The sequence below is a fragment of the Carassius carassius genome, chromosome 36, assembly GCF_963082965.1.
Source record: "Carassius carassius chromosome 36, fCarCar2.1, whole genome shotgun sequence".
Classification (NCBI taxonomy): domain Eukaryota; kingdom Metazoa; phylum Chordata; class Actinopteri; order Cypriniformes; family Cyprinidae; genus Carassius; species Carassius carassius.
The window spans coordinates 22,449,117-22,476,735 of NC_081790.1; the positions used below are offsets into that span (position 1 = coordinate 22,449,117).

Here is a 27,619-nt window from a genome sequence, read left to right on the forward strand (position 1 = left end):
GAGTTAAATATCACATTATTCAGGTAGTTTTTCAACCCACAGACATGAAAAGCAACCACCAGCAACAGTGTTAAATTATCCCAATTCCACGGGAAAACCAGGGACTTGGCAACAAGGTTTCTTATAAGCAAAAATATATTGCATTAGCGCCCCCTTTTGTCGACTGTCAATGTCACTTAATCTGACACTTTTTCTTTGATGATGAAGTAGCCAGGCCGATGGCCATCTGGACTTCTCTAGCACGTCCAGATGGCCAGTCCACCCCTAGTACTACCACTTTCAAGGCCTAGAAAGGTAGTTAGGACATTGTTAAAATAGTCCATGTGACATCGGTTAAACCTCAATTTTATTAAGGTACAGTACTTTATTTATTTATTTGTTTGTTTGTTTGTGTGTTTGTTTGTTTTTAGAGCAAAGAAAACAAAAAGAATTACTTTATTCAGCTATTTCTGCTCTTCCATGTCAGTCTTCAATGCACTTTCACAAGAGTACCACAACACACATACATACATTCCTCTCCTCACAAACAAAGTGCAGCGCATCCAGGTCATATGTCAGATTGCTGTATCTATATCAGCAGCATCACATGCATGCTTTGTGGTATTCTCGTAGTTTCATAAAATTACGGTTGAAGCACTGAGGTCACATGGACTATTTTAATAATGCCCTTACTACCTTTCTGGGCCTTGAACATGAAAGTTTAGTTGCTGTTTATGCAGGGTCAGAAAGCTCTTGATTTCATCAAATTAATTTGTGTTAAGATAAAAATGGGCGGAATGGCCATCTGGAGCACCGGGCCAATGAGGTATACAGTATATATAATTATTTTAAATGACGGAAATCATAATATTACATCTCTTTTCTATGCAAATGTGGGAGTGTGTTTTGTGAGTGTTTTGCCCTCCCTCACTGTTTAGATTGAAACACGCCCCCTTTCACGTCATCTAATTTAGAGATAGAGAGAGACTCAGATTTATGTAACGTCACAGCAAATTTCTCTGAGCAGCAGGCCACTGTATACGTTCACTTAAAACATAACCGACTGTGTTTACGAGAATACTTGCAGAGACAATTATTTTGAGATAATTTTGTGTGTATGTGTTCGTTCAGAAGTTACGATACGCGAAAGATTAATTAATTCTGTGTACGCGCATTGTCTCGAATGCTGCTCTCAGCGCGTGCTTTGAATGAGGGCGCGCAAGCTCCAAACGCGCATGAATTGTTTAAAATGCTGGAATCTGCAAGATTTAGAAACAAGTGCAAAGAATCAAGTACGATCCGTTTTTGCCCTTCAAGTGAGTGAACAATGCGAATCAAGTTAGGAATTTTACATCACTATTCAAGATAGCCTGTCGGGCAGGATGGTGATATATTTTGGAGCCCAACTGGAAACGCAATACCTTCAATACCACGACTTAGGTGCCCTTGAGCAAGGCATCGAACCCCCAACTGCTCCCCGGGCGCCGCAGCATAAATGGCTGCCCACTGCTCCGGGTGTGTGCTCACAGTGTGTGTGTGTGTGTTCACTGCTCTGTGTGTGTGCATTTCGGATGGGTTAAATGCAGAGCACAAATTCTGAGTATGGGTCACCATACTTGGCTGAATGTCACTTCACTTTCAATAGCCCTGGGATGTCGGGCAGGCGATTTTACGAGCCCTGCACCTCAGATCTATCCAGTTTGTGAACCACTGGTTTCCACACTGGTTTCGTTCAACAAAATAAATGATTATTTTAAAAGATTGACTCAAAAGAATCATCTATTCACAAATCGGATCATGAACTTGTATTACCGAGCCAAAGATGATCTGTTATTGAACATTTAGAATGAATAAAGACTTCAAGTTCATCTGTAAATCACATAAAGCTATCGTTTGAGTTTAAAAACTTCTATTTAATGCATGATTAATGTGGATCTGTTAACTGAATGCTAAGTGTGAGTTCTAGGAGAATGTTTGTGTCGTAATAAGCATGTATCGCTCACTAGGAGCTGCTAAATTAACAGCTGCTGCACGCAGTTTTTTTTTCAGCGGAGGATCAGTTGCCCTATTGGTTAAAGTCCCCAAACTGTTTACTTAAATTTTTTAATTAATAAATGACATCAAAACAGGGGCGAATGCATTATGATGTGGTGGGCTGCTGTGGGCCAGATCGTCCAGGGCCACTTTTTGGTCCAAGTCCACCCCTGAAGATAAACAAAGGTCTTGTGGGTTTGGAATGGCAAGAGAGCACTGGTGTCAAAAGCATTCACATTCATTACTCAAGTAGAAGTAGATACCAGGGTTTAAAAAGACTATTGTAGAAGTTGAAGTATCAACTCAAACTTTTTACTCAAGTAAAAGTGTAAAAGTACTGGTTTCAAAACTACTTACAGTATAAAAGTAAAAGTAATGTATAAGGGAAAAAAATGGCATTACGAACAAAAGCTTAGGCCACACCACAGGGGCCTATTGTGCACTACCCCACCTCCTCAAAAAACATTTTTCTAAAGGCCATAATGACTATAATGTTATATTAAAATGTTCATGTTGAAAAATGTGGGATGCACTAGGCTACCTGTTTCAGCCATGTATATGCCCATTGAAAATTAACACATTTTAGTACAATGCAAATGCATTGAAGAACTAGAGATATGATGACTAATTGTCTATAAGTATTGTAATGGGGCAAAAAGTCAAACTTCAGAGGCATGTCATCAATAACCTTTAATGGAATGTAAATGTACATCCAAGCTTAGCTGCAGGAATCTGCGAGGGCATTGGCCAAGAAAATTGGTTTACCCAGGGCAGGCTTAGTAACAATTATCCTTTTATGGTTGTCTATTTACAATAAACATTAGTGTTGTCATAATGAATGATTAATCCAATTGATTAACAAAAAAAAATAAAATGAACTCATAATCCTGATACCTTCTTGATTGATACCTTCCTGTATTTGGTACAAAAGTCTGCTAGGTCCAGTGTTGGGGGTAACAAGTAGAACTGCAATCGGGCCTTAAAAGTTAGGCCCGACAGGACCCGAGCCCAACAAGTACATTTTGATTGACAGCTTTTTAAAAGCCCGAACCCGTTTACAGCCCGGCATTATTCAAATGTGCGCACGCACACAGCTCTTTTGCCTTTATTTTCAGTCATTTATACATGTTTTAACAATGTATTCGTGACTAACATAGACTATAGGCCACTTGGAAGTTGAAATAAACAAATAAAAAAAAGTCCTCTGTAACATCGTTTCATCTCAGCACTCTAAATAGGCATAGGCTCATTTAGCCTATAAATAGGCCAACGCACCAATAAAACAGTTATTTCTTATACAATTAAATTAAAGGTCCCGTTCTTCGTGATCCCATGTTTCAAACTTTAGTTAGTGTGTAATGTTGTTGTTGTTAGAGTATAAATAATATCTGTAAATTTCTAAAGCTCAAAGTTCAATGCCAAGCGAGATATTTTATTTAACAGAATTCGCCTACATCGAACGACCAGTTTGGACTACATCCCTCTACTTCCTGCAGTAATGACGTCACTAGAACTGTTTTTGACTAACCTCCTCCCACAGGAATACACAAAAAAGCAGCTTGGTCTTGTTGCGCTCCGACGGAGAAGAAGGAAGAGTTGCGTTTGTAGAGTGTGTTTGTCGCCATGTCATCGAAACGCTGTTATTTTCATCTCAGAGTCCAATCATCTTTGTTTGGCCTTCCCAGGGACGCTGTACTTAGAGATCAATGGTTACAATTTATGTTTAACTCGGTTCCCGAAAATTATAATCCACATGTAAAACTATGTGCAGCTCATTTTGCTGAGGACAGCTTCCTCAATCTCAATCAGTTTAATGTCGGATTCGCACAAAGATTATTCTTGAAAGATGGAGCAGTTCCCTCTTTGTCTGGAGAAGGCGGACCACAAAAGGTAAGTGTATTTTATTAAGTTGGTGCGTTTAACAGTTTCTGTAACTTATTACACAAAGGGCAACGCTGTTTAGCTTTGTTAACTAGATGGTAGGGCTGTGCAAAAAATTTAATGCGATTTTCATGCACATCTCGTCAGTAAAGGCGTTCTGTGATTAGAAGTACATCTCCAGCACGTGCGTTCAGATCAGGATTGCCAGGTTTTCAAAACAAATCCTGCCCACTTGTTTCTCAAAACTACGCCAAATCTAGCCCAATCACGTTTCCAGGAGGGCTGCGTGCGCTAAGCTGCTGTCGAATCACAACACAAGAACTGCTGGCACAATCAGAACTCGTTATGTATTTCTAAAGGAGGGACTTTATAGAACAAGGAAGTCATCAGCCCATTTTTATGACAATGAAAACAGCGGTATACAGATAAGTGAATTGTGTGAAAAATACTGTTTTTTTACGCGTGAAACATGAACACGTTATGTTGCACACTGTAAACACAATCAAAGCTAAAAAAAAAAAAAACATGAAAAATGTGACCTTTAAGATAAATTCTAAATTAAGATGGGTATTTGGCAATAACAAAATTAAGATAAAGGCTCTGCTGGATTTGCCACTAGCAGTTGACATAAAAAAATAATGGCAACATTAGCCCACTCTGTCTACATTATGCATTTAGGACTCAATTAATATTTTGTTATAATTTTTAAAACCGTTACTCACCAAGATTAGGCTAGGCCTACATGTTTTTGTGGAGGAAAATTATTGAATCCACTGTAGATAGCTTCAGCGCGTTCCTGCGCTCACTATGATGCGTCCAGCAATATAACCCACTGGCTCATTATATTCATTTATAAACATGGTCAAAACTTTTCCACACCTCAGACTTTGCTTTAGTTGCTGGTGCAACCAAAACGTAATCGCCAGAGGCAAGCCTCAGTTTCACCTACTCGGCATACATTTTCGCATTTCTTCCTCGTGCTAATCGAAACACATCACATGAACGCTCATTTACCAAACCTTCAGCTCTAGTAACGAGTTACAAAGTTGGTATAGCCTACTTATGACAACATTGTAAATCGCGTTGTCAATCGCAAACGGTTATTTATAAAATGTCTCGCTACCGAACTACCTACAATAATTGCGGAGGAAGAAGAGAAAGCACCCATTTGATAAATGAGCCAGTAGTTGAAAAATAATAACTTTTAAGAAATATATTTTTTGATAAACGAACCCAACACTGGCTGTCCTTGCTGGAGTGTGATGTGATTTGTGTCATGTGCAATTGCGATGGATCGCGTACAAACCAATAGGGTGTCGGAATGGTATATGTTTATACTTCTCATCCAACCACAATGAAATTCACGTCATCCGGATGGCGCTGGACAGATTTTTTTTATTTTTTTTTTTATGATGACAAGTCGAAATGAAATAGCAGTAACGAACCTATTTTTAAAATGTAAGGAGTAGAAAGTACAGATAATTGGGTGAAAATGTAAGGAGTAGAAGTAAAAAGTCGGTAGAAAAATTTTTACCCCAGTAAAGTATAGATACCCAAAATTTCTACGTAAGGTTACGAAGTATTTGTACTTCGTTACTTGACACCTCTGCATGAGAGTGAGCAATTAATGACAGTATAAAGTTATTTGTATGGAATGATATTGCGGACTTTATTCAAAAGGCATTGCAAATTGTATTTGCAATTGCGTTTTCAATTTGTGGACGCATAAAATGTGACATAATCCAAACGCAAATGCAAATCGCGCATTACCGTTTTCATTTTCGATTAAGTGAACGCACAGTGTCTGCCAAATTTAAAATGGAAATGCAAAGTCCGTTTGCAATTGTGTTTCCCATATCTTACGAGCTATGAGCCTGTCATATTTAAATAGCAATATTAATTACCACATTTGCCTTTTCACTCTCTCTGCACTGTGCATGTAAACTGCCAAAACTCAAATGGAATCGCAATAACTTTTGCATTTGAATTTCCAACATCTACACGGAAACCTGTCAATCAAGTGACAGGGGTGGGGCCATTTTATTGGGCGTGTTTGCATTGGGAAGTGACGATCGTACTAAAATGTACCATGTTTTTACTAGGGTAAATATGAGTTAACGATAGTGTTTATAATTAAGCCACAGTAGCCACAAATGTACAGTTGTCTGAGACGTTATGAAATGTTCTTTAACATCATGAACCGTAAAATGTAGTCGTGTTCTGCTATTGTTCATTTTCATAATAGGTAAAAACAGGCCACAAGTTAACACGGTCACATTTCCTGATCACCAGATCTGGTGCTGATTCAGTGTAGCTTGGTAGCTCAGTGGTTAGTGACTGTCATTTCTCACGGCATACTGTCTTTTAGCGCGTGTTCGAAACCCAGGCCAACACAGACGTTCTTTATTTTTTTGTTTATCCTACTAATAGTTTTCAAAAAGTTTGCTGCTAAACTGCTTTTAGATCTTTGTTTCAGTTGTTTCTGTGATGTACTGAAATATAATTACAAGCACTTCATAAGTTTCAAAGGCTTTTATCGAAAATTACATGACATTTATGCAAAGAGTCAGTATTTGCAGTGTTGGCCCTTCTTTTTCAGGACCTCTGCAATTCGACTGGGCATGCTCTCAATCAACTTCTGGGCAAAATCCTGACTGATAGCAACCCATTCTTTCATAATCACTTCTTGGAGTTTGTCAGAATTAGTGGGTTTTTGTTTGTCCACCCGCCTCTTGAGGATTGACCACAAGTTCTCAATGGGATTAAGATCTGGGGAGTTTCAAAGCCATGGACCCAAAATTTAAACATTCTGGTCACAGAGCCACTTAGTTATCACTTTTACCTTATGGCACGGTGCTCCATCGTGCTGGAAAATGCATTGTTCTTCACCAAACTGGTGTTGGATTGTTGGAAGAAGTTGCTGTTGGAGGGTGTTTTGGTACCATTCTTTATTCATGGCTGTGTTTTTGGGCAGAATTGTGAGTGAGCCCACTCCCTTGGATGAGAAGCAACCCCACACATGAATGGTGTCAGGATGCTTTACTGTTGGCATGACACAGGACTGATGGTAGCGCTCACCTTTTCTTCTCCGGACAAGCCTTTTTCCAGATGCCCCAAACAATCAGAAAGGGGCTTCATCGGAGAATATGACTTTGCCCCAGTCCTCAGCAGTCCATTCTCTATACTTTCTGCAGAAGATCAATCTGTCCCTGATGTTTTTTTTTTGGAGAGAAGTGGCTTCTTTGCTGCCCTTGACACCAGGCCATCTTCCAAAAGTCTTCGCCTCACTGTGCGTGCAGATGCGCTCACACCTGCCTGCTGCCATTCCTGAGCAAGCTCTGCACTGGTGGCACTCCGATCCCGCAGCTGAATCCTCTTAGGAGACGATCCTGGCGCTTGCTGGACTTTCTTGGACGCCCTGAAGCCTTCTTTACAAGAATTGAACCTCTTTCCTTGAAGTTCTTGATGATCCAATAAATTGTTGATTTAGGTGCAATCTTAGTAGCCACAATATCCTTGCCTGTGAAGCCATTTGTATGCAACGCAATGATGGCTGCACGCGTTTCTTTGCAGGTCACCATGGTTAACAATGGAAGAACAATGATTTCAAGCAACAGTCAACAGTCAACAGTTCTTCTTTTTTACTGCACTTCATTTCATAAATAAAAGTTGTTGTTTGTTTTACCTTTAATACTTAAAAGGTAGTACTATCTTGTACTCAAGTAAGTCTTTGAATTACTTTGTTTTACTTGAGTAAAAGTATGAAAGAAATAGATTTATAATGTAATTAAGTATTAAGTTATATTTACATATAACATAGTGCAGTAAAAAGTAAAATATTATGTTTTGGAATGTTGTGAAGTAAAGTTTTATAAAGAAAGACACTCGGCAGAGTATAAATACTTCACTTCTGTCTGCCTCTGCAAATAACCTCAAGTGCTATTTTGACTGACATTGTTGCCTCTATTTCACCGTTTTCGGGCTGTCCAAATTGGGACAATGCTGTTTCATTCTCATCCTCTATCTGCTTAAGACCAATAAAGTTGAGCCAGCCTCTTTCTGACTTAGGAGTCCAAAACACCCATCAATCACATCTTGGTTAGAGGCTCTGTTTTTAAGCAGCACCTTAGAAACAATACTTGCTAATGGGATGAGAGGCTAAAAGCAGGATCTCCAGAGCAACTACAGCCCCGAAAGGATTGCAATCTGTGCTCCATGGGCTCCACATCTCTCCATCAGACAGCCGCTGGTAAAGATGGCCTGGTTTTAATTCCTTGAAGTTTATGCTGATGTCAGTGTTAAAATTTGTTGTATCAGGCACATACTGGAACAGAACAAAGCAGTTCTGGCATTATGCTTTTTTAAAGAGGATTCCAAGCAAGCAAGTTATTTTCTTACATTCGTATATGAGATTTCATACTGCTGTGTCCACTACATTCATTACTTCCATAGTTTTTACCTATATCATGGCTTTAGGAGAACCCATAACATATGAATCTTACTAAATAAGTTTCAAAAAGCTAGTATCTGCTGTTAAAGGTTCAACCATTGTGTCTAGAGTGTTTATGCACAGTAAAATCAGCAGTGTAATATTTGCAGTGTTAAAAGTTATTAATTCCCAAAGATTTGACTTAACAATCTACAGTGTTAAACAGTACTCATGTTCAGTGTTGTTATATGGTGTAATTTAACTTTTACCCTAAAAGTGCGAAATAAAAAACCCGCCGAATTGTCTGGACTCCGCCCCTCAGTGACTGCTGACTCGAGAAGCAACGACGGCATTTTTTCTTCGAGCGAACGAGACGGTAAATTTGATTGCTTTTATCGGTAAAAGTACACTGGAAAAACATTTTTGCTGATAATTTTACCCAAAATATGATTGGCAGTGAACACATTTAGAAATTACTAACTGCGAGTGTTTTGGTTTTTGTTTTGTGTTTAGTGTTAAATTCGTTTTCGTGAGGTGCTGAATTGTTAGTACGTTACAGAAGAGTGAAAGTTTCTCATGCCGTTTCGATTTCCTGAAAAAAAGGTGACTACGTGTAAAGTAACTTTTTGGAATGTGCTTACATATTTACTTTTTAATGTTATAACGTTATATGCTTTACGCTTCCTTCAGTTAGGTTCGTTGACGTCCTCATGCCTCTGTTCCCACCGATGCCTGGGGTTACTGGAGTCTAATGCTGGAGACTGAAGCTGCTCAGTTACATCCGGTAGGTTTTCTGCTCAAATTAGACACATGTATTTGTTTTTGAAAGCACATAGTGTGGCATTTTGCCGTTTAAATGCTTTGAAACGGTAATAGTGTCCCTGTTAGTCATTATGCACTAACAATTTAGTTTTTTGTGACTCATAACACCGTGTGTCTCGCCGCTGCAGATGTGCAGTCTTTCTGCAAACAGAGCTGCTATAACGCGAAACATTTACCAATCATTTGATTGACGTAATTTAAAGTAAAAGAAATGCAAAATCTTGCGTTGCTTGTTCTCAGCACTACATATCATGTCTGTCATGTCATCATATCTGCGTCAAGACACAAACACGCTATCATCACGTTTTTCTTAAGACAATTACGTTTATGCAAGTATCGTCAAAGTGTGTTAAAGGTAGGTGAAACTTTAAATCCGTCAGTCTCAGTGCCCACTGCCATAGCGTGCATGTACTTTATCAACTCATATGGCATGCTATTTAGGGTTAAATGATGTCCTAAATGTTTCCGGATATACAAAGTTAAGTTTTAATGAAGAAATATGTCTGAATTTATTTATAGTTTCTTTTCATATTATAAATAATAAATTATTAGTAAGATAAATTAAAACTTGTTAATTTATTCTAATGTAGTACACTGTTCATTTTAAGATGCCTTATTACTCATGTTACTCATTAAAATTATACAAATCTATTTAATAATCAGATTAAATAAATACTTAAATTGTTTCAGGCCTCCATGTGAATATTGAACAATGTCTCATTTAATTGACCCTAGAATGAAGGATGTAAAATATATATATATATATGTTTACGATTTGACACACGTATTATAGACAGTTCTCAGCACACTCATAATTAGGGAAAATCACAATTATTATACCACATTAAATATTTAAATTAAGTATTTTCTGTTTTGTTTTTGTTTGTTTTTTTATCTTTTTTCAATAGAATTGTCCAAGACTTCTGCAGTGTCAAGTGAAGGAAGCTCCTGTGAGTTTGATGAATCTAAGTGTAAGTGATGGAAGCCCTTCAAGAACGGAGCAGAATGCTGAAGATGAGGCCAGAAGTGTGAGTCTGTCTCATTTATATGTTATTCTCTGTGCAGTACAAATTTAAAACACACAAATGAATATGAACAATTAAAGTTTAACTGGGCAGGCACACAATATTAGCTTATGTTCACACCTGGAATTTACTAATTATTAATTTAAGATCTCAAACTTCAAAAAGATAAATGCTAAGTTTACCCAAAAATGATAAATTGTCATAATTTCTCACTCTGTCATTCTGAACCTGCAAGACTTGCATTCATTTTCAAAACACGAATAAAGATGTTTTGAATGAGATAGTTTCCTTCCATCAACAGTCTACACAACTACCACTTTGATACTTCAAGAAGTTCATAAAGAGATCATAAACCTAGTCCAAATGAATCGAGCGGTTTAGTCCAAATTTTCTGAAGAGACTCGATCACTGTACAATGAACAGAATTACTTTTTTTCACATTTAAACATTGATCAGGGAACATAAACAGAAAATTTGGACTAAACTACATGATATTTATCGATTACTTCTCTTTATGGATTAGATCTCTTTATGAAGTTTATGAAGTATTGAAGTGGTAGCATGGACGTCATTCAAGGAAAATAAATCTTATACTCTATTAAAATATCTACAGTTGTGTTTGAAAGATAATAAAAGGCTGAGTTAACTGATTAAATTTTCTTTTTTTAACGAACCCTGTAATAAAAGTATATGGCCATATGTGTCACCCATGATGCGTGCTAATGCCAGGTTGTGAACAGAGCCACTGTGTGACTACACAATCAACTTAATTTATTAATTTTTTTTTTTTCTTTTTTCAAGAAGCCAAGTTCCTGGCTTCTCCCATGACCTTCAAGGACCCAATTGTCTAAATTGAGACTATATTTCAGAATAAGAATATCTATGTTCATGCTGTATCTATATTCTGTGTTCATGCATTTTTTTGCACAGCGATCTTGCATCAATTGGTCTCCTACTTCATTTGATTCCACCATCATCACAAGGCTGCAAGGGACCTGGAAAAATGTCATCCTGTCAAGCTAAAAAACATCTTCAAAAAGGTACATTTTGGAGATTTCTGTCACTTATTGTCTGCCTCAAAATATTACCAGATGGGTTGTATATGAAAAACTAATATAAATAAAATATGTTGGAGAGCTGACCTTGACTGTTACTTTTGTCTTTTATCTGCAGGCACTAACAAGAACAGCTTGATTGGAGAGAAGAGACCACACAGGCGTACCTGCTCGCTAATGGGACAACGAGGATCATCATTCATGGATGGTACAAAACTCAGATCTACATGCCATATTTGTTCATGTCTAGGTAAATTTGATGATGTTGTGTTTTATTAAGTACTTTGAGTGCAACACTTAATTAATGTAACTAATTAACCTCTACACATCTGATATATGCTTTTAAAGTTGCCACTTTGCCCATTTGTTCAATAACTGTTGAAATGTATACATCTGTCTGAAGACTCTTGATTTTATGTCTAATCTTGTACATGAACACCATACAATAGCATTTTTTTTGTTTGCACTGAAAAGAGTACTTTATTAATTACACTTAAAACAACACCAGGGGTGTTAAATACCCCAGAGTGTACAAATTTGGAGTGTTACACTTTACACTTGGAGTGTTACACTTTAAACTTGTGTAATTTTTCTACACTATAAGGTACTAGATTAACACTAAAAATTCAACACCACGAACAGTGTAATTTTAACACTAGACAGATTGGGACCATATATGATCTTTAGAGACAGTTTTGAGTATGTGGCAGCTACAGTGTTATTTTAAGTTTATGGATGGGGTTGTGGTGTCACAGTGGCAGCTCATGTTTGTCAACAGGTTGAAAATGGTGCTGCATTCTATTAACCCAAGTATGCCATAGCTTAATGTGTCAGGTCTAGCAAATGTTGTTTTTATCTTCATGGGCACCTTAAAAGCCTTTAGCTTTGGCACAACATGTTGGATTTGTTAACTTTAACTTTATTTTCCCTAGCTTACGTAAGGTTTTTTTTTTTTTTTGTTTACTGGTAGAACAGTACTATAAAGGAATAGGGGGACAAATGCAGGTATTGGAAGTGCATTGGAAGACAACACATTCTCACTCCCAACTCTTCACATATTGACGTTTGGTCAGGACCAAGCCAGGACCATTTGGTGTCACTTTTTGATGCACAGACATTTTTCATTTTGCAGGGTCCTCCATTGCTTTCAATAAGAAACCCTTGGTGTCAGTATGCTGATACAAAAGGCACTTGGAATTTTATTGTCATGATTAAATTATATATTGGGTAATAATACTGCCATCATTGCATATATGTTGGGGTGTGATTTTTCAGTGTAAACAGTCACAACAATTTTATTTACATAGTATTTAAACATTTATGAGAACATAATCCAACCCCTGCCCCTAAACAATTTGTCAATAAAACACAAGATATAACACAAAGATAAAGCTACAGTCATCAATTTTTTTATAATAATAATAATAATAATAATAATCCAAGTCTTCTGAGGCAAAACAATTTATTTGTGAGAGGAATAGATGGCAGCCAATTCACCCTGTAGCACAAGACCAGTTGCCAACTGATGCTAAGAAGGGTTGATCCTGGTCAGTACCTGGATGGGAGAACTCTGGGAATGTGTGGGAAAATGTCTCATGAGTTCTCAACTAGGTGTTGAGAATGTCTCAACTAGGTTGTCGCTGGAACAGGTGTTAGTGAAGCCAGCAGGGTGCTTACCCTGCAGTCTGTGTGGGTCCTAGCACCCCAGTGTAGTGATGGGAAAACTGTAAACAAGCACCGTCCTTCGGATGAGACATTAAAGCCGAATTCCTGACTCTATGTGGTCACTAAAAATCCCAGGATGTCTTTCGAAAAGAGTAGAGGTGTGATGGCATCCTGGCCAAATTCACCCATTGGCCTCTGATCATCATGACCTCCTAACAATCCCCAAATCTACTGATTGGCTTCATCACTCTGTCTCATCTGCACCAATAAGCTGGTGTTCTGGCGCACTATGGCTGCCATCGCATCATCCAGGTGGATGCTGCACAATGGTGGTGGATGAGGAGATACCCCCTTACAGCCGGTACAGACAGAAGGCTGTGGCTTAGTGGTTAGAGAGTTTGACTCCTAACCCTAAGATTGTGGGTCCGAGTCTCGGGTTGGCAATACCACGACTTAGGTGCCCTTGAGCAAGGCACCGAGCCCCCAACTGCTCAGTTTTTGATTAACTATGAAGCCCCAGTTCAAGTTATTTGTTTGGAAATTGAACTACACTGGTCACATTGTGTTTCTGATTCAGTAAAAAAAACTGTCTCATAATAGTAATTCATTCATGAATTAGACACTGGTCATTGTTTGTATTTTTCTTCTTTTTTTATTCACAAATTTTTTTTTTAAATCAGCTCATAACAGTGATAAAAACCTTTAGAGTAATTTGTTCATTGATGATTTTTTTTTCTTATTGACTAATGTGGATGTGAATCACACGTAAAGACTACTACTGAAGTTGAAGCACTATACAAATATGTTTTCATGCAGCCACTGAAAAGAAGCAAAGATCATAATTACACAAATCAAGGTTGTGGTTATTCAGAAAATATTTTTTGATGCTAGCATTGTCAGATTTTAAATGGAATGTTCTTTTAAATGTGGTCTTTTCAATTAATAGTTTCATAAAACCATCTAAACAAATTAACTGTGTCAGTGAAATGATCCTTGGCTTTACTAAAACAGAAAGGTCTGACTGAACACTTGAAACTACAAACTTTCTTCTTCTACTCAGAGCTCAAACTACTGACACAAAGGCCAGGCCTCAGGGGAAAGGACAGGAACATCATCAAATCATCACTTGGAAATTTAGAGACTCTCTACACCAGCTTTTGAACTGACAGTTATTGTTTTCCCCCAAAGAGTTCAGTTAATTCTGGTTTGAGTATTGCTGCAGGCCAATAAGAGCTGCACTCTGTATGTGTAAATGTCTGAGTTCTCTAGAGCTCACTGATTCATGTTCACAATTGACCCATGCCTCACACAAAACCCATGTGGCGGGCTGTTGATGGGACTCTTAAAAAATGGCAGATTTAGTCATGACACTTTTCCATAATAGCTTTGGAGGGTGTCAACGAGGCAGCGCTTCAATGAGAGCAGGCAGCGCAAGCTAAATATTTTTATTATTGATATAATCAGAGCTGCCAGAATCAGAGAATCTACAAAGAAAATTCCAGAACATTGTATCCATGTTTAAAAAGTCGGGACACAAAAGCCTTTCTCTGTGTTTATTATATATATATATATATATATATATATATATATATACATATATATATATATATATATATATATACATATATATATGTGTGTGTGTGTGTGTGTGTGTGAGACCCTGGACCACAAAACCAGTCTTAAGTGTCAATTTTAATTATATGTAAATTTATACATCATCTGAAAACTAAATAAATAAGCTTTCCATTGATGTATGGTGTATTAAGATCGGACAATATTTGGCCGAGATACAACTATTTATTTATTTATTTAATTTATTTATTTTTGGTGAACTTAAAGCAATCTTAAAATAAACCAGTCTAATACATTTGTAATTTATCTGTTACTTTAGTATAACAGGCATTAATGCTAATTATTCTTTTCCTACTGGCCCAGTTGTGTAATTTTAGATTTTTATTTGCCCCATCAAAATTTTCAAGGGCTCCACCACACACACGCACACACACACACACACACACACACACACACACACACACACACACACACACACACACACACACACACACACACACACACACACACACACACACACAACATTCAATTGTTTCCATTGTAAACTTGTAAACAGTGCTTTAATATTTTCAGGTCTAACAATAAAATTAGGTAGGAAACATACACAGCAATTGAATAATCAAATACTGCCCATATTGTATAAGTTAAGTTAAATATAGAGTAATCGTTAGTATAGTTACAAAAGTCTTTCAGTCAAGCACAGTGGAGCAGTGAGTGATTTGCTGTATTTATTTATTTACATTACAAACAATATTAGGCTGCTGTCTCCTGCTGCACATGACAATCTGGACACATATCCAGTTCATTTAGGACTTTAAACTCATTTAAGTCTGTGCTTGCTATAACAATCACCAATATTATTTATTATAATATTATAATATATACAATATTATAATTTATTTAGTTGTGTGTTTTATCAATTCATACGTGAAAGAGAACTCTCTGTGGAACTGGCATGCAGATTTCAGTGCACTTCTATTAGGTGAATTAAAAGAGGATGAATGAAGAAATACAGACAACATGTACAAAATAAAGTTCCCTTTAGTTCCTTATTGAGCTTGACTAGTTTTAAAACACTGAATGACTGACAGCATGGTCATGCTGTAACCCTTGCCAAAGGATACCAGCAAAAGTTAATTAATGGCGTTAAAATTTTTACAAATTATATTATTTAACGTAATTATACTGCATAAAGTAAAATGTATTAATATACAGTAAATTGAATTAATTATGTGCTTAACAATATAAATTTAGACCTATTGAAAGTAGGCACATAAATTTACATTTTCTATGATTTTTGTGTTATTATTAATTTTATTCATTATTCCACTATGAAATTGTGAGTGCTGAATTAGTCATTTAGCTTGTATCAGTCCTTTAGAATATTCTTTAAGATTTGTATAAAAATAATTTGAAGAATTGCTGTTCTCATGTGATGTCAACATTGATATGCACCTTCCTTTGCCATCTGAGGACACTAAATATTTAATTCTGTACCAGCCCTCCAACCAAGCTGCCACCCAGCAATTTGAAGTGACATAAATCAGTGAAACATCCAGCTGCTCATCTACATCTACTCTCTGAACAGACCTGATCTCCAAAGGCCCCTTGACAACCCAGTGTCCTTCACAAAATCTTACTTTTGAGTAACACTACCTTTACAGGAAAGCTCAGAATCTCAACATAATCCAGTTTAATGAATTGAAGTATTACCCACATTTTGCATAAACACAACATTTAATATGCATAAATTACACTGCAAACTCATTTCAGTCACAGTTAGGGATTAAACCCCATGCCTATACTGTAAAATACTTCATCAAGTAATCTACAGTAGGTGGCCAACAAAAAAATGTAGTTTCTACCGCCGCAGGTTTATAAATTGGTACAGTAAAATGTCACAGTGCATGTTAAATAGCCTAAATGAACTTGTATCTTATAGGATCTGAAGACCTTGATTGTATAATTTGCTATTTTTAAATGAACAGTTCCTGTATAAAATGGGAAAGCAACATTTATATCAAACAGTTTTATATTGTCCAAAGCTGAGCAATGTGAAGGGTAGTTAACAGTTGTGCTAATTAACTGTTGAGGCCTACGTATGGCCTGTGATATTTCTCTGTTTTTCAATTAGCGATCGCGTAATAAAACAATTTAATGTTTAAGGATCATTTTTGACTGAAAATCTTTATCAAATCTTCTTTACTATAACAAAACCTCTCTTTTTATGTCATATTATTAATATATAATTATATATTAATCATATAATTAACGGGGTTCGTGAGAGAAATGAAGCAAAATAAAAAAGGTATGTAACGTTAGCTTTAAATGAACGAATGATTGAGGTTAATCTTCGATGTAGTAATGACAGTAGTTAAACTAAACCAGGGTTTGTATGGAGAGTCGTCCATAAGAGTAGTCCAAATCAGCAGTTCTCAAGGCCTGGGATTATATAGGAACAAATTGTCATTTTGTGAGAGATTAGAGCCTAAATTAATGTGTGTTGATGCCCTAAACGCTAGCATTGTGCTAGATTTATGTAACCTTCAGTTTTGATTTGTCACATTGATAAATGTAGCATTATAATGCAGTGTTGCATTACGGAAGTACAATACAGCGTCGCATGACAATAACGTTCAAATCTGCTTAATAAACACCTTAGTTTAATTCTGCATATCTCTCCATATTCAAAATGTAATTTTTTATACTAATTAATTTATACTTATTTTATAATGTTTTTTTCCAGATTGAAATGCCACCACGAATCAGCCCTCTTAAGGATGCCATGCATCATGTTGTCACGAAGTCTGACAAAACTAAATTAGAGGTGAAGTACATCAATGCGGTGAAAGGTAAGGTGGTGTCTGGTATGACTGATTTATCAGTTAATAATTACTAAAATATGGAACCATAACCTTGTGAGTATGGAAAAGAAAAACTCTGTATGTTAATTAGGAACCAGGTTGCAGAATATTTTAAATAATCTACTTTTACTGTGTTCTGCGTGCACAATTATCATCCTTTATCTGCAAGATTTATTAAAAAATGTTTTTGGTGAAAATGTTTTTGCTGTATCTGCAGGACGTGGATTATTTGCAAAAGGTTCCTTAAATATCCTTAAGGCGATTTTATTGTGGAGTACAGGGGTGAGTTGATCAATTATGCAGAGCTAAAGAGGAGAAGAAAACTCTACCACCCATCCTGTGCTGTTTTTATGTTCGAGTTTAAGTGGAGAGGGAAAACATTGTGGTAAGAAGTCACATTGCACCAAAGCTATATAGTATAGTAAATAAGGCCGCATTTACACTGCAGGTCTTCATGACTAATTCTGATTTTGTGACTGTATCCTTTTTTTGACAATGTGCTTAGATTTTTTTTAAGAGTGACACTTATCCAGTGTGTGCATTTTGCACGGCATTTGGTGACAATCTAAAAAAAAAAGCAGTTACAGTATGACATCAGGAATCAATTTCAATAGTACATTGTCTTATGAAACTAGTTTGACCAGTTAACAGTTAGCTAAGGGGTAATTAGTCCTGAATTAGGCCTGAAACTGATCTAATAATATCTGAATCCATGCTCTTCACTTTCCTTCTTAAACGCTCATGTCTCTTATCTGATCTGTGCCACATGGGATGAAGAAAATTGGAATTGGGTCAATTGAACCATGCAGTATAAATACAGCCTAAGACACTGATTTGTGTTGATGTATTGTAACACTTGTATTTATCCTTTTCCTTTTTTTCTCTCAAATTTAAGCATTGATGCATCTAGGGAAGATGGATCATTTGGGCGGTTAGTTAACGATGACCACCAACATCCAAATTGTAAGATTAAGAAAATCGAAGTGAATGGAAAGGCACGCCTTTGTTTATTTGCGCTGAAAGACATTAAAAAAGGAGAAGAAATCACATAAGATTATGGGGGAGACGACTGCCCATGGAGAACCCAAGTAAGGTGCACAGCACACTGTATACAAAATAACTCATTTTTGGTTGTTGAAGAAATTAGAATTTGAATCATAATTTGTAACCATTATGACTTGTGGGTCGGTGTTTTTTATTTTATTTTTTATATACATTGAATAATGGGGTCTTATGTTCTTAGACCAATTTAGGGGTTAAAAAGTGGGGGTTGTATGCCTGGCCTAATGGGTAAAATGTTACCCCCCCCCCATGTTTCCATGTTGTGAAATCTTCTCATTATTGGTGTTGTCTCTTGCAGGAGAGCAGCATTGCTGCTAATAGCAGAGCAGCAGGTGACTCTGATGCTTCTCTCCAGTCACAGACTCCGATGGATGATGCTTCTCTCTAGTCACAGACTCCGATGGATGATGCTTCTGGTCAAACCAAGTCTCCTCAACAGGTACGGTCACATTTATCACTGGAAAGTCATGTCTACTGTCAGTTTTTTCCATGTTTTTTGTGTTTTTGGAGCATATTTTGATGCGTATCTGCTGTAAACTAGTTCCCTCAACAGTTTATCAACATGTGTCCAGTAGGTTAGAGGTAGTGGAATAGTTGGTGCCAGTTTTGTCCTTCACAAGTAACTTTTTCTTAGTTAATTGGTGATTTAAAATTTACACTCACGACGTCCCCACAACACACTTTCAGTCGCTCAGTGTTGGGAGTTGAGATGGTGTGTGAGATTAGATGAATCTGGTCCCCATGAGGAACAATAACGTTGTGTGTGAAAGGTCCCCATGAGGCCCGTTTTATTCAAGATGTGTGTGTGAGCGCAGACAGAGGATGTTGGACAGGGATAAATGTTTAAAATGAAGCTGATTGTCTCATTGGTCATTCAGTATCTGCATCAGATTAGTCTCTTGTGTTTCCATGTTGTGAAATCTTCTCATTATTGGTGTTGTCTCTTGCAGGAGAGCAGCATTGCTGCTAATAGCAGAGCAGCAGGTGACTCTGATGCTTCTCTCCAGTCACAGACTCCGATGGATGATGCTTCTCCCCAGTCACAGACTCCGATGGATGATGCTTCTGGTCAAACCAAGTCTCCTCAACAGGTACGTTCACATTTATCAATGGAAATATAAAGGGTAAGTTCACCCAAAAATGAAAATTAAGCCATAAATGACTCACCCTGAAGTCATCCTAGGTGTATATGACTTTCTTCTTTCAGATGAATCCAGTCAGAGTTAAATAGAATTGTCTTTGATCATTTTTGTAAGAAAAATATCCAAATACAAAACGTAATAGTCACTTTAATGTAGCTTGCGCTCACTGTTGTACACTGAAGCAGTTCTGGGAGCATGACGTATGGAGGTCAGCGCTGCGTATGCGCCGGGGAGTCTCGTGAAAACCAACGTTTGTTTACAGGAGCAAAGGAAGCAAAGTTTCCTAACTTTAGCAAAGGTGAACCAGTCTCCTCTTGGCTTATATCGAAAACCTTCGACATTCTTCTTTACAAATCCTCTTTTTGTACTTCTAATTAGTGTCAATTTTTTTGTTTTGATCTCTCCGCTGTGTTTCTGTGTGCATCACTTCTGAGCGGTGCATGCGCAAAGCTGACCTCATATGTAATTCATCTGAACCACTTCATTTACAACTGTGAGTGCAAGCTACATTCAAGTGATTATAACGCATTCAATATGGATATTTTTCTTACAACAATGCACCGATTCACTACGGGAGGCCTTTTTTCAAACCCCAGAGCTATGTGAGAATTTTTACGGATTGGCGCTTTTTATTTAACTTCTTTTGGACTGATGCATGCAGCATATTTTGATGCATATCTGCTGTAAACTAGTTCCCTCAACAGTTTATCAACATGTGTCCAGTAGGTTAGAGGTAGTGGAATATTTGCCAGTTTTGTCCTTCAAAAGTAACTTTTTATTGGTTAATTGGTGCTTTAAAATTTACACTCACGACGTCCCCACAACACACTTTCAGTCGCTCAGTGTTGGGAGTTGAGATGGTGTGTGAGATTAGATGAATCTGGTCCCCATGAGGAACAATAACGTTGTGTGTAAAAGGTCCCCATGAGGCCCGTTTTATTCAAGATGTGTGTGTGTGTGTGTGAGCGCAGACAGAGGATGTTGGACAGGGATAAATGTTTAAAATGAGGCTGATTGTCTCATTGGTCATTCAGTATCTGCATCAGATTAGTCTCTTGTGTTTCCATGTTGTGAAATCTTCTCATTATTGGTGTTGTCTCTTGCAGGAGAGCAGCATTGCTGCTAATAGCAGAGCAGCAGGTGACTCTGATGCTTCTCTCCAGTCACAGACTCCGATGGATGATGCTTCTGGTCAAACCAAGTCTCCTCAACAGGTACGGTCACATTTATCACTGGAAAGTTATGTCTACTGTCAGTTTTTTCAATGTTTTTTTGTGTTTTTGGAACATATTTTGATGCATATCTGCTTTAAACTAGTTCCCTCAACAGTTTATCAACATGTGTCCAGTAGGTTAGTGGTAGTGGAATATTTGGGGCCAGTTTTGTCCTGCACAAGTAACTTTTTCTTGGTTAATTGTTGCTTTAAAATTTACACTCACGCGTCCCTACAACACACTTTCAGTCGCTCAGTGTTGGGAGTTGAGATGGTGTGTGAGATTAGATGAATCTGGTCCCCATGAGGAACAATAACGTTGTGTGTGAAAGGTCCCCATGAGGCCCGTTTTATTCAAGATGTGTGTGAGCGCAGACAGAGGATGTTGGACAGGGATATTTTTCACTCTTGATCTCTGGTCAACTTTTTTATTTTCATATTTCAAATACAATAGAAATGTCAAATATTGTTTATACTTTGTTTACAGATTGCAACCCAGAGCCACAATGAAAATGAGATTTTTGTGCCAAAACTGAGATGGACTAAAAGTGTCATGGTAGGTTTAAGTCACAAGAGACGTGATGTCTTTTTTTTCTCATTCCTCAGATCATTCTCATTATCAGTAATTTATGTAATATTAATATATTCTCATGTGATATTGACTGCAAAGTATCAGAGAATTATTAAATTTTATTTTACTTTTTTTGTCAAAACAACTGTTCATAATTTTTGCACTGAGAACTTTATTATAACATGGTAAGAAGCAGCAAATCATCACATGTGACTTGCAAAATTGAGGGGGGAAAAGAATCTTCAACAGATTAACAGATACACAGTAAATTGGCTACTATTGTCAAAATCAAATTATCAATTAATTGCAGCAGTTCTACCCATTTCTTTTTTATTTATTCTATTTTTATTTATTTTTTAGATGAAAGACACAAATCTTGAAGATTCTGATGAGCTCTTTGATTCTACACCAGAGAGTTCCGATGATTATGTTCCAGATACCATTTCCGAAAGCGACAGTGATGTTAGCCTTACACTAAACCAGACAAAACGTCGGCTTCTTGATGAACTGGATATTGATCAGTCTGGCTCAGTGAGTTGCCCTGACTGTGACACCACAACGTCAGACAAAATGCACAACTTTGCGTCTGAAGCATCTGGAACAGGAGAAGAACCCAGTTCAAGTCAGAAGACAACAGACGGCATAGTTGTTAGTGCATACCAAAAAAGAGATGGTGCTAGAGTGTACAACAAGAGACATTACTGCTTGTACTGCAATAAACCCTATGCTAAGATGTGGCTAGAGCTCTAAGCTTTCCAAAGGGTTCAAAGGAGAGAAAAAACCAGCTTGATTATATTCGCAACAGAGGAAACTATGCTCACAATGCAGCTGTTATGGAGTCAGGAAATGGGGAACTAGTGCCATTTAAACAACCACGTAAAGAAGTGCAGGGAGAAGATTTCATGCATTGTGCATACTGTCAAGGACTTTTTACAAGAAAGGTCCTGTGGAGACACATGCGTACTTGAAGACTTCAACCACAATCAGACCCTCCCAAACCAGGAAAAAACCGTGTTTAGTCCATGTGTACCTACACAGGGCCTGTGCCTTCAAACATGACCAAACAACTGTGGGGAATAATCAGTGCCATGAATCCTGACCCAATCACAGATATAATAAAAAATGACAGAGTAATTACTGATATTGGGCAGCACTTGTTGAACAAAGGTGGGCTATCAGATAAGGATAAACAATGTGTGCGGGAGAAGATGCGAGAATTGGGAAGATTGATTCACAATGCCAGGAAAGTCACCTCCTTAAAAACACTGGAAGATTGTGTAAATCCAAAGAAGTACATGGAGACTGTCAAAGCTGTCAAGTATACATGTGGGTATGACAGTGAAACCGACAAATTCTTGATTCCATCACTTGCTAACAAGCTTGGGAATTCCCTGGTTAAAGTGTGCAAACTCTTGAAAGCTCAGGGCTTAATCTCCAATGACAAACAGCTTGTGAATAATGCCAGTGAGTTTCAAGAAGTCCATGCGAATAAGTGGAACAAGATGATCTCTGCTACAGCATTGAGGAATATCAGGGAAGCAAAGTGGAATGTGCCCACGCTCATGCCCTTTACTGAAGACGTACAAAAACTGCATATTTTTCTCAGTCAAGTGCAAGATATCACATAATGGTTCAACCTGCTCTCTGAAAGTCCATCTACTAAAGCCTAGATGGAGCTGGCCAAGGTGTGTCTAGCTCAGATGATTCTCTTTAACCGGCGGAGAGAAGGAGAGGTGGCGAGCATGCCTTTGTCTGTGTTTTTATCAAGAGACACTTCTGATCCACATGAGGATGTTGACTGGGCTCTCTCCGAAGTGGAGAAGAAACTCTGCAGACACTTCACAAGGGTTATCACCAGGGGAAAGTGTGGTCGGCCAGTTCCAGTCCTTCTGACTCCAAAAATGCTGAGTTCCTTAGAACTCCTTGTTTAGCAGAGAGAGGCGTGTGGGGTTTTAAAAGACAATGCCTATATGTTTGCTAGACCAGAAGCCATGACACATTTCCGAGGGTCAGACTGCCTCCGTGGCTTTGCAAAGGCTTGTGGTGCAAAGTGTCCCAAGGCACTGACATCTACCAGGCTGCGTAAGCATGCCGCGACCCTTTCAACAGTGCTGAACATGAACCGACACCGAGATGGACCAGCTGGCAAACTTTCTTGGGCACGACATCAGAATCCATCGTTAGTTCTATCGACTCCCTGAGAAGACCCTGCAACTTGCCAAGATCAGCAAAGTTTTAATGGCTCTTGAGCAAGGAAGATTAGCTGAGTTCCATGGCAAGAACTTGGATGAAATTGTGATAGATCCTGATGGTTTGTTAATTTATTAGATTTTTTTTTTAACCATCTATTCCGATACCAAGTTTGCAAACCATTATATACCACTGTAAAGCTGTATTTTGAACTTCCACAGAAAAAGTAATGAACAAGTTAATGACTGTGATGAGGAAGACAGGAGCATACAAGAGGGACAATGTTCATCTACTGTTGATGGTTTGTATTACTGTCAAAATACACCATTACATTTTGTAGTTATTGATCAGTCAAGTGACTTGTGAAGACCTGATGGGCAAACAAATTGTTCAAGCGCAGAAGATGATTCAGTGCACAGTGCACATTAAGGGTTCATAAGAAAAAGTTAAATTTATTATGTAAAGCTAGCTGATCCACTCTCTTCTGTTGGGTGGGTTGAGGCACAAAACAAATTGCGACATGATTCCTTTTTGATTAAAATAAAACGAAGTACTCTGTTTAAAGAGTTTGAGCTTATTTTTTCGAAAATGTTTATTGAAAAGACATGATGTAGATTGTAGTTCAGTTATACTTGCAATGATTAAAACAACTGCACACTTTAGGGTTAATTTCACTTACGGTATCTACTGTATGATCATGATTAAAATCATTAGTTGGACAAGAACACCCATCACTTGTGCATTGTCAGAATTTTATAGCACATTTACTATTTTTTATTTTATATATATATAACTTATCTTTCTGAAAATGTTGAACTTTGATTATTTCCCATCAAAGCTTCAGCCGAGGTGGCACTTCCTCCTACCGAGAGGAATATGTCACACAAAAGAGGCAAACCATCATCAGAAGTGCCGATGCCTTCAGGAGCCAGTGCTATGAGACCGCCTTGCAAAGGTGAACTCTTTACACATTTCTCTTTGGTATGTCTGTTGTTTTCTGTAGGATTAAATTCAACTAGAATTGGCTAAACGTTGCAGTAGCAGCCACATGGTAAAATAGAATGCTCATTTTAATCACTGATAAGCTTATATCTGTTTGTCATTTTATCCTTGAGAAATTCTAAATTCATGCCTCTTTCATTTCAAAGCCACCAGTTACCCTATATCAGCTGTGAATAAATAAACATATGACACCCATGTAATGTTTTGCAGAAGTTCATTATGCTCTCCTGCTTGCATTGCATATTGTCTCTAGAGAGGGTCATAGATCCTTCTGAAATACATAAATGCACAGTCTCTGGCAAGAATAGCAATGCCTTTTTTTAGATTGGGTAGGAAAGTTTTTTCTCTCTCTCTCTGTAATTAACTCAAATATTGAAGTTGCTGATTTTTCTCTCTCTCTCTCTCTCTCTCTCTCTCTCTCTCTCTCTCTCTCTCTCTCTCTCTCCTCCCTCCCTCCCGACAATTCAAAAAAGGACTACAGACACCTGGTTATATCTTATGTATTTAGTCACTAATTTCTGAGCTAAATCTAGTTAAAGTACCCCTTTTATGTTTTCTCAGGTATGACCTTTCATGTAGTGTGTAATATAAAAGATCTAATGTAAAAAGGTCAAAGTACAGGAAAATTAAATTAGTTTCCCAAAAGGAAGAAACGAGTCCTCCTTAATTCCAGACTTGCTTCCTGCATGAACCTACACAGGTTTGTAACCAAAGCCCAGCCTCTGGTTTTCATTGGCTGTGTGCGAATGTGTAATTTGACCTACTCTCAAACAACGGTAGAACCGACAACAGACTGGGACATCTGACCAATCAGAACAGAGTCGAGTCTCGATAAAGGAGGGTTTAGAGAGATCGAATCCTTGAATGAATTCAGGATTCAGAACTTCGGATTGGAATTCCAACATACACTCTTAATCATTTATTATTTTCTGATCACTTTAAGGTAAAAGTAGCCAGAAGAAAGCTCCCTGGCAGCAGGCAGAGGTGGAGGCGGTGGAAAGGAACCTGAAGTCATTCATCATATCTGGCACTGTACCAGCAAAGAGTGACTGTGAGAAATGCTTGAAAGCTGAACCAGAAGCTCTGAGGAACCGCGATTGGAAGACTGTAAAATTGTATGTTTATAATCGCATTACAGCTTACAAAAATAAATTGCAGTGTAGATAATACTGTAAAGATGCAACTATCTGGCATGGCAAGTTTTGTTAAAGCCACAGCAACACTTAAAGGAATAGAATAAATTTGTTAAAACAGTGCAAGGCCACACGCTGAAAGCATTGGTCTAACAAAAGTTGTTCTAAAGTTTTTGTTGAAATCCAGTTATGTGAAATTTAACTCAATAAAAGTTGAATTCAGTCATTTTAATCTGAATTAATGTCTTGAAGTTCAAGTAGTATTAGGTTTATTGTATTGATAAGTATCCAGTGATTGAGTAGTAGCTGATGCGGGGTGGTTGGCTGGGGCTAAACACTACTTTAAAATAATTTAAAGAAAGAATAGTTTGAAGTGGAAAGGTTTAAATGTTTGACTTGTGGGTATGATATGAGTTGGAACATATACAGGCAATTATTCACGACAATCCTTTGTATTCACATGTGCAAAATGCATTTTAGAGTTGTCCTAACTGAAAATAACTTGCACTGAAGGATTTTTAAAACATGTCAGTGCCATTGTTTTGTCTCAAAATGCAAACCAGTAATGTTTTTTTCTAAGGGATTTTAATAGAAGCTGTTTCTATACCCTAATTTAAGTAAGGCCTAGTCCTGGCTTAAGATAATCTGACTGTGAAACTGGGCTTTTGTGCGAGAATGAAGCTTTGCATCACTAGCACCGTTTGCAGGACTCACTACAGTATATCTCCACATATACTAAACAGTTAAATTTCAAAATTTTAACTTTTGTACTACTAATAAACATTTAAATTTTACTTTGTAGATTAAACCCATTTTAAGAGCAAATTATCAAATGCAGTCTGATGATTTACTTCATAAAAATGCCTTTTATTTGTCATTCGTAATATTTGTTGTTGCAAGGTCCCCTCAAATCATGGGAATGTGCGTATTAGTGTGTGCACAAGGTCCCCTCAAATCATGGGAATGTGCGTATTAGTGTGTGCGCAAGGTCCCCTCAAATCATGGGAATGTATGTGTATTATGTAAATGATATGCATATAATATGCTAATTTGGCCCCTGTAAGTCATGTTCACCCGATATTTCAGAAGTCCCCATTAAGGATGGTCAAGACATTACTTCATTAATTCAGTTGTCTGAAGTCTTGTATAGGCTAAGAGAGCTATGGTTAGTGTCCCTAATTTTTTTCAAACTTTAAAACCCTTTAGAATGGGTGGTCCCCACATGTGATGATTAAAAAGTTGGTCCCCATCAAACATGGAAACCAGTATGTGTGTGTGTGTGTGTGTGTGTGTGTATATATATATATATATATATATATATATATATATATATATATATATATATATATAATGTCTATTATGTAATGATTGTTTAATAACAATAGCATGCAGTAAGAGCCTTAAAAGTCTTTCTATTAATTTTTGATGCGTAGACTGTAGCCTAAGACTATCCCACGTTTTGAAATTAACTCACTGTAAATGAAAAAACATTTTTTTTATGGATGTTACAATGTTATATTACAATGTTATTGTTGTTTTACCTTGTCCTTTCATCTCCGTTTACAAACAAACATTTTACAATTACATTCAGTTCACAATCTGTCCATCTGTGCTACCTGTCAGAGGTTTCACGAATGATTTTAAGACGCGACTGACTTGCAGTTAATGCCACAGCCCTGCGGCCGTGGTATTACCCATTCTGGTTTTCCACTTACTGTAAGTATGTGCTTCCTGTGGTCAAATCTAAATTAAAGGTTTTAATTCAAATCAACTTTATGTTTGACTAAACAAATCAGACTGTGTCCTAGATGGAATAGTCACTTGCATCTTTGTGTGGAATTTAATTATAATAAAAAGCTGTAACCGGTATAAAATATTACCTGCGAGTGAAATATAATATATATATATATGTATATATATATATATATTATATATATATATATATACACACACACACACACACACACACACATATACATA

The 27,619-nt window shown here is 37.3% G+C and overlaps 2 protein-coding genes and 1 long non-coding RNA gene across 6 annotated transcripts in view; 2 read left to right on the plus strand and 1 right to left on the minus strand.

Annotated features, from left to right (window-relative positions):
* Positions 1 to 27,619, minus strand: part of sgcd (sarcoglycan, delta (dystrophin-associated glycoprotein)) — a 1,159,024-nt gene that overhangs the window by 822,460 nt on the left and 308,945 nt on the right. The gene's annotated exons all lie outside the window — the stretch shown is intronic.
* Positions 17,195 to 22,064, plus strand: LOC132116521 (uncharacterized). Its single transcript, XM_059525407.1, has 8 exons — positions 17,195 to 17,314; positions 17,544 to 17,711; positions 18,222 to 18,414; positions 18,687 to 18,827; positions 19,339 to 19,479; positions 20,637 to 20,744; positions 21,231 to 21,299; positions 21,675 to 22,064. Exons 4-8 carry the CDS (start codon positions 18,789 to 18,791, stop codon positions 22,062 to 22,064), a joined length of 747 nt encoding a protein of 248 aa, XP_059381390.1. The 5' UTR covers positions 17,195 to 17,314; positions 17,544 to 17,711; positions 18,222 to 18,414; positions 18,687 to 18,788.
* On the plus strand, positions 23,736 to 25,722 carry LOC132116785 (uncharacterized). The gene is made up of 3 exons (XR_009425696.1): positions 23,736 to 23,805; positions 24,343 to 24,459; positions 25,450 to 25,722. It is a non-coding gene; the product is annotated as an uncharacterized LOC132116785 (long non-coding RNA).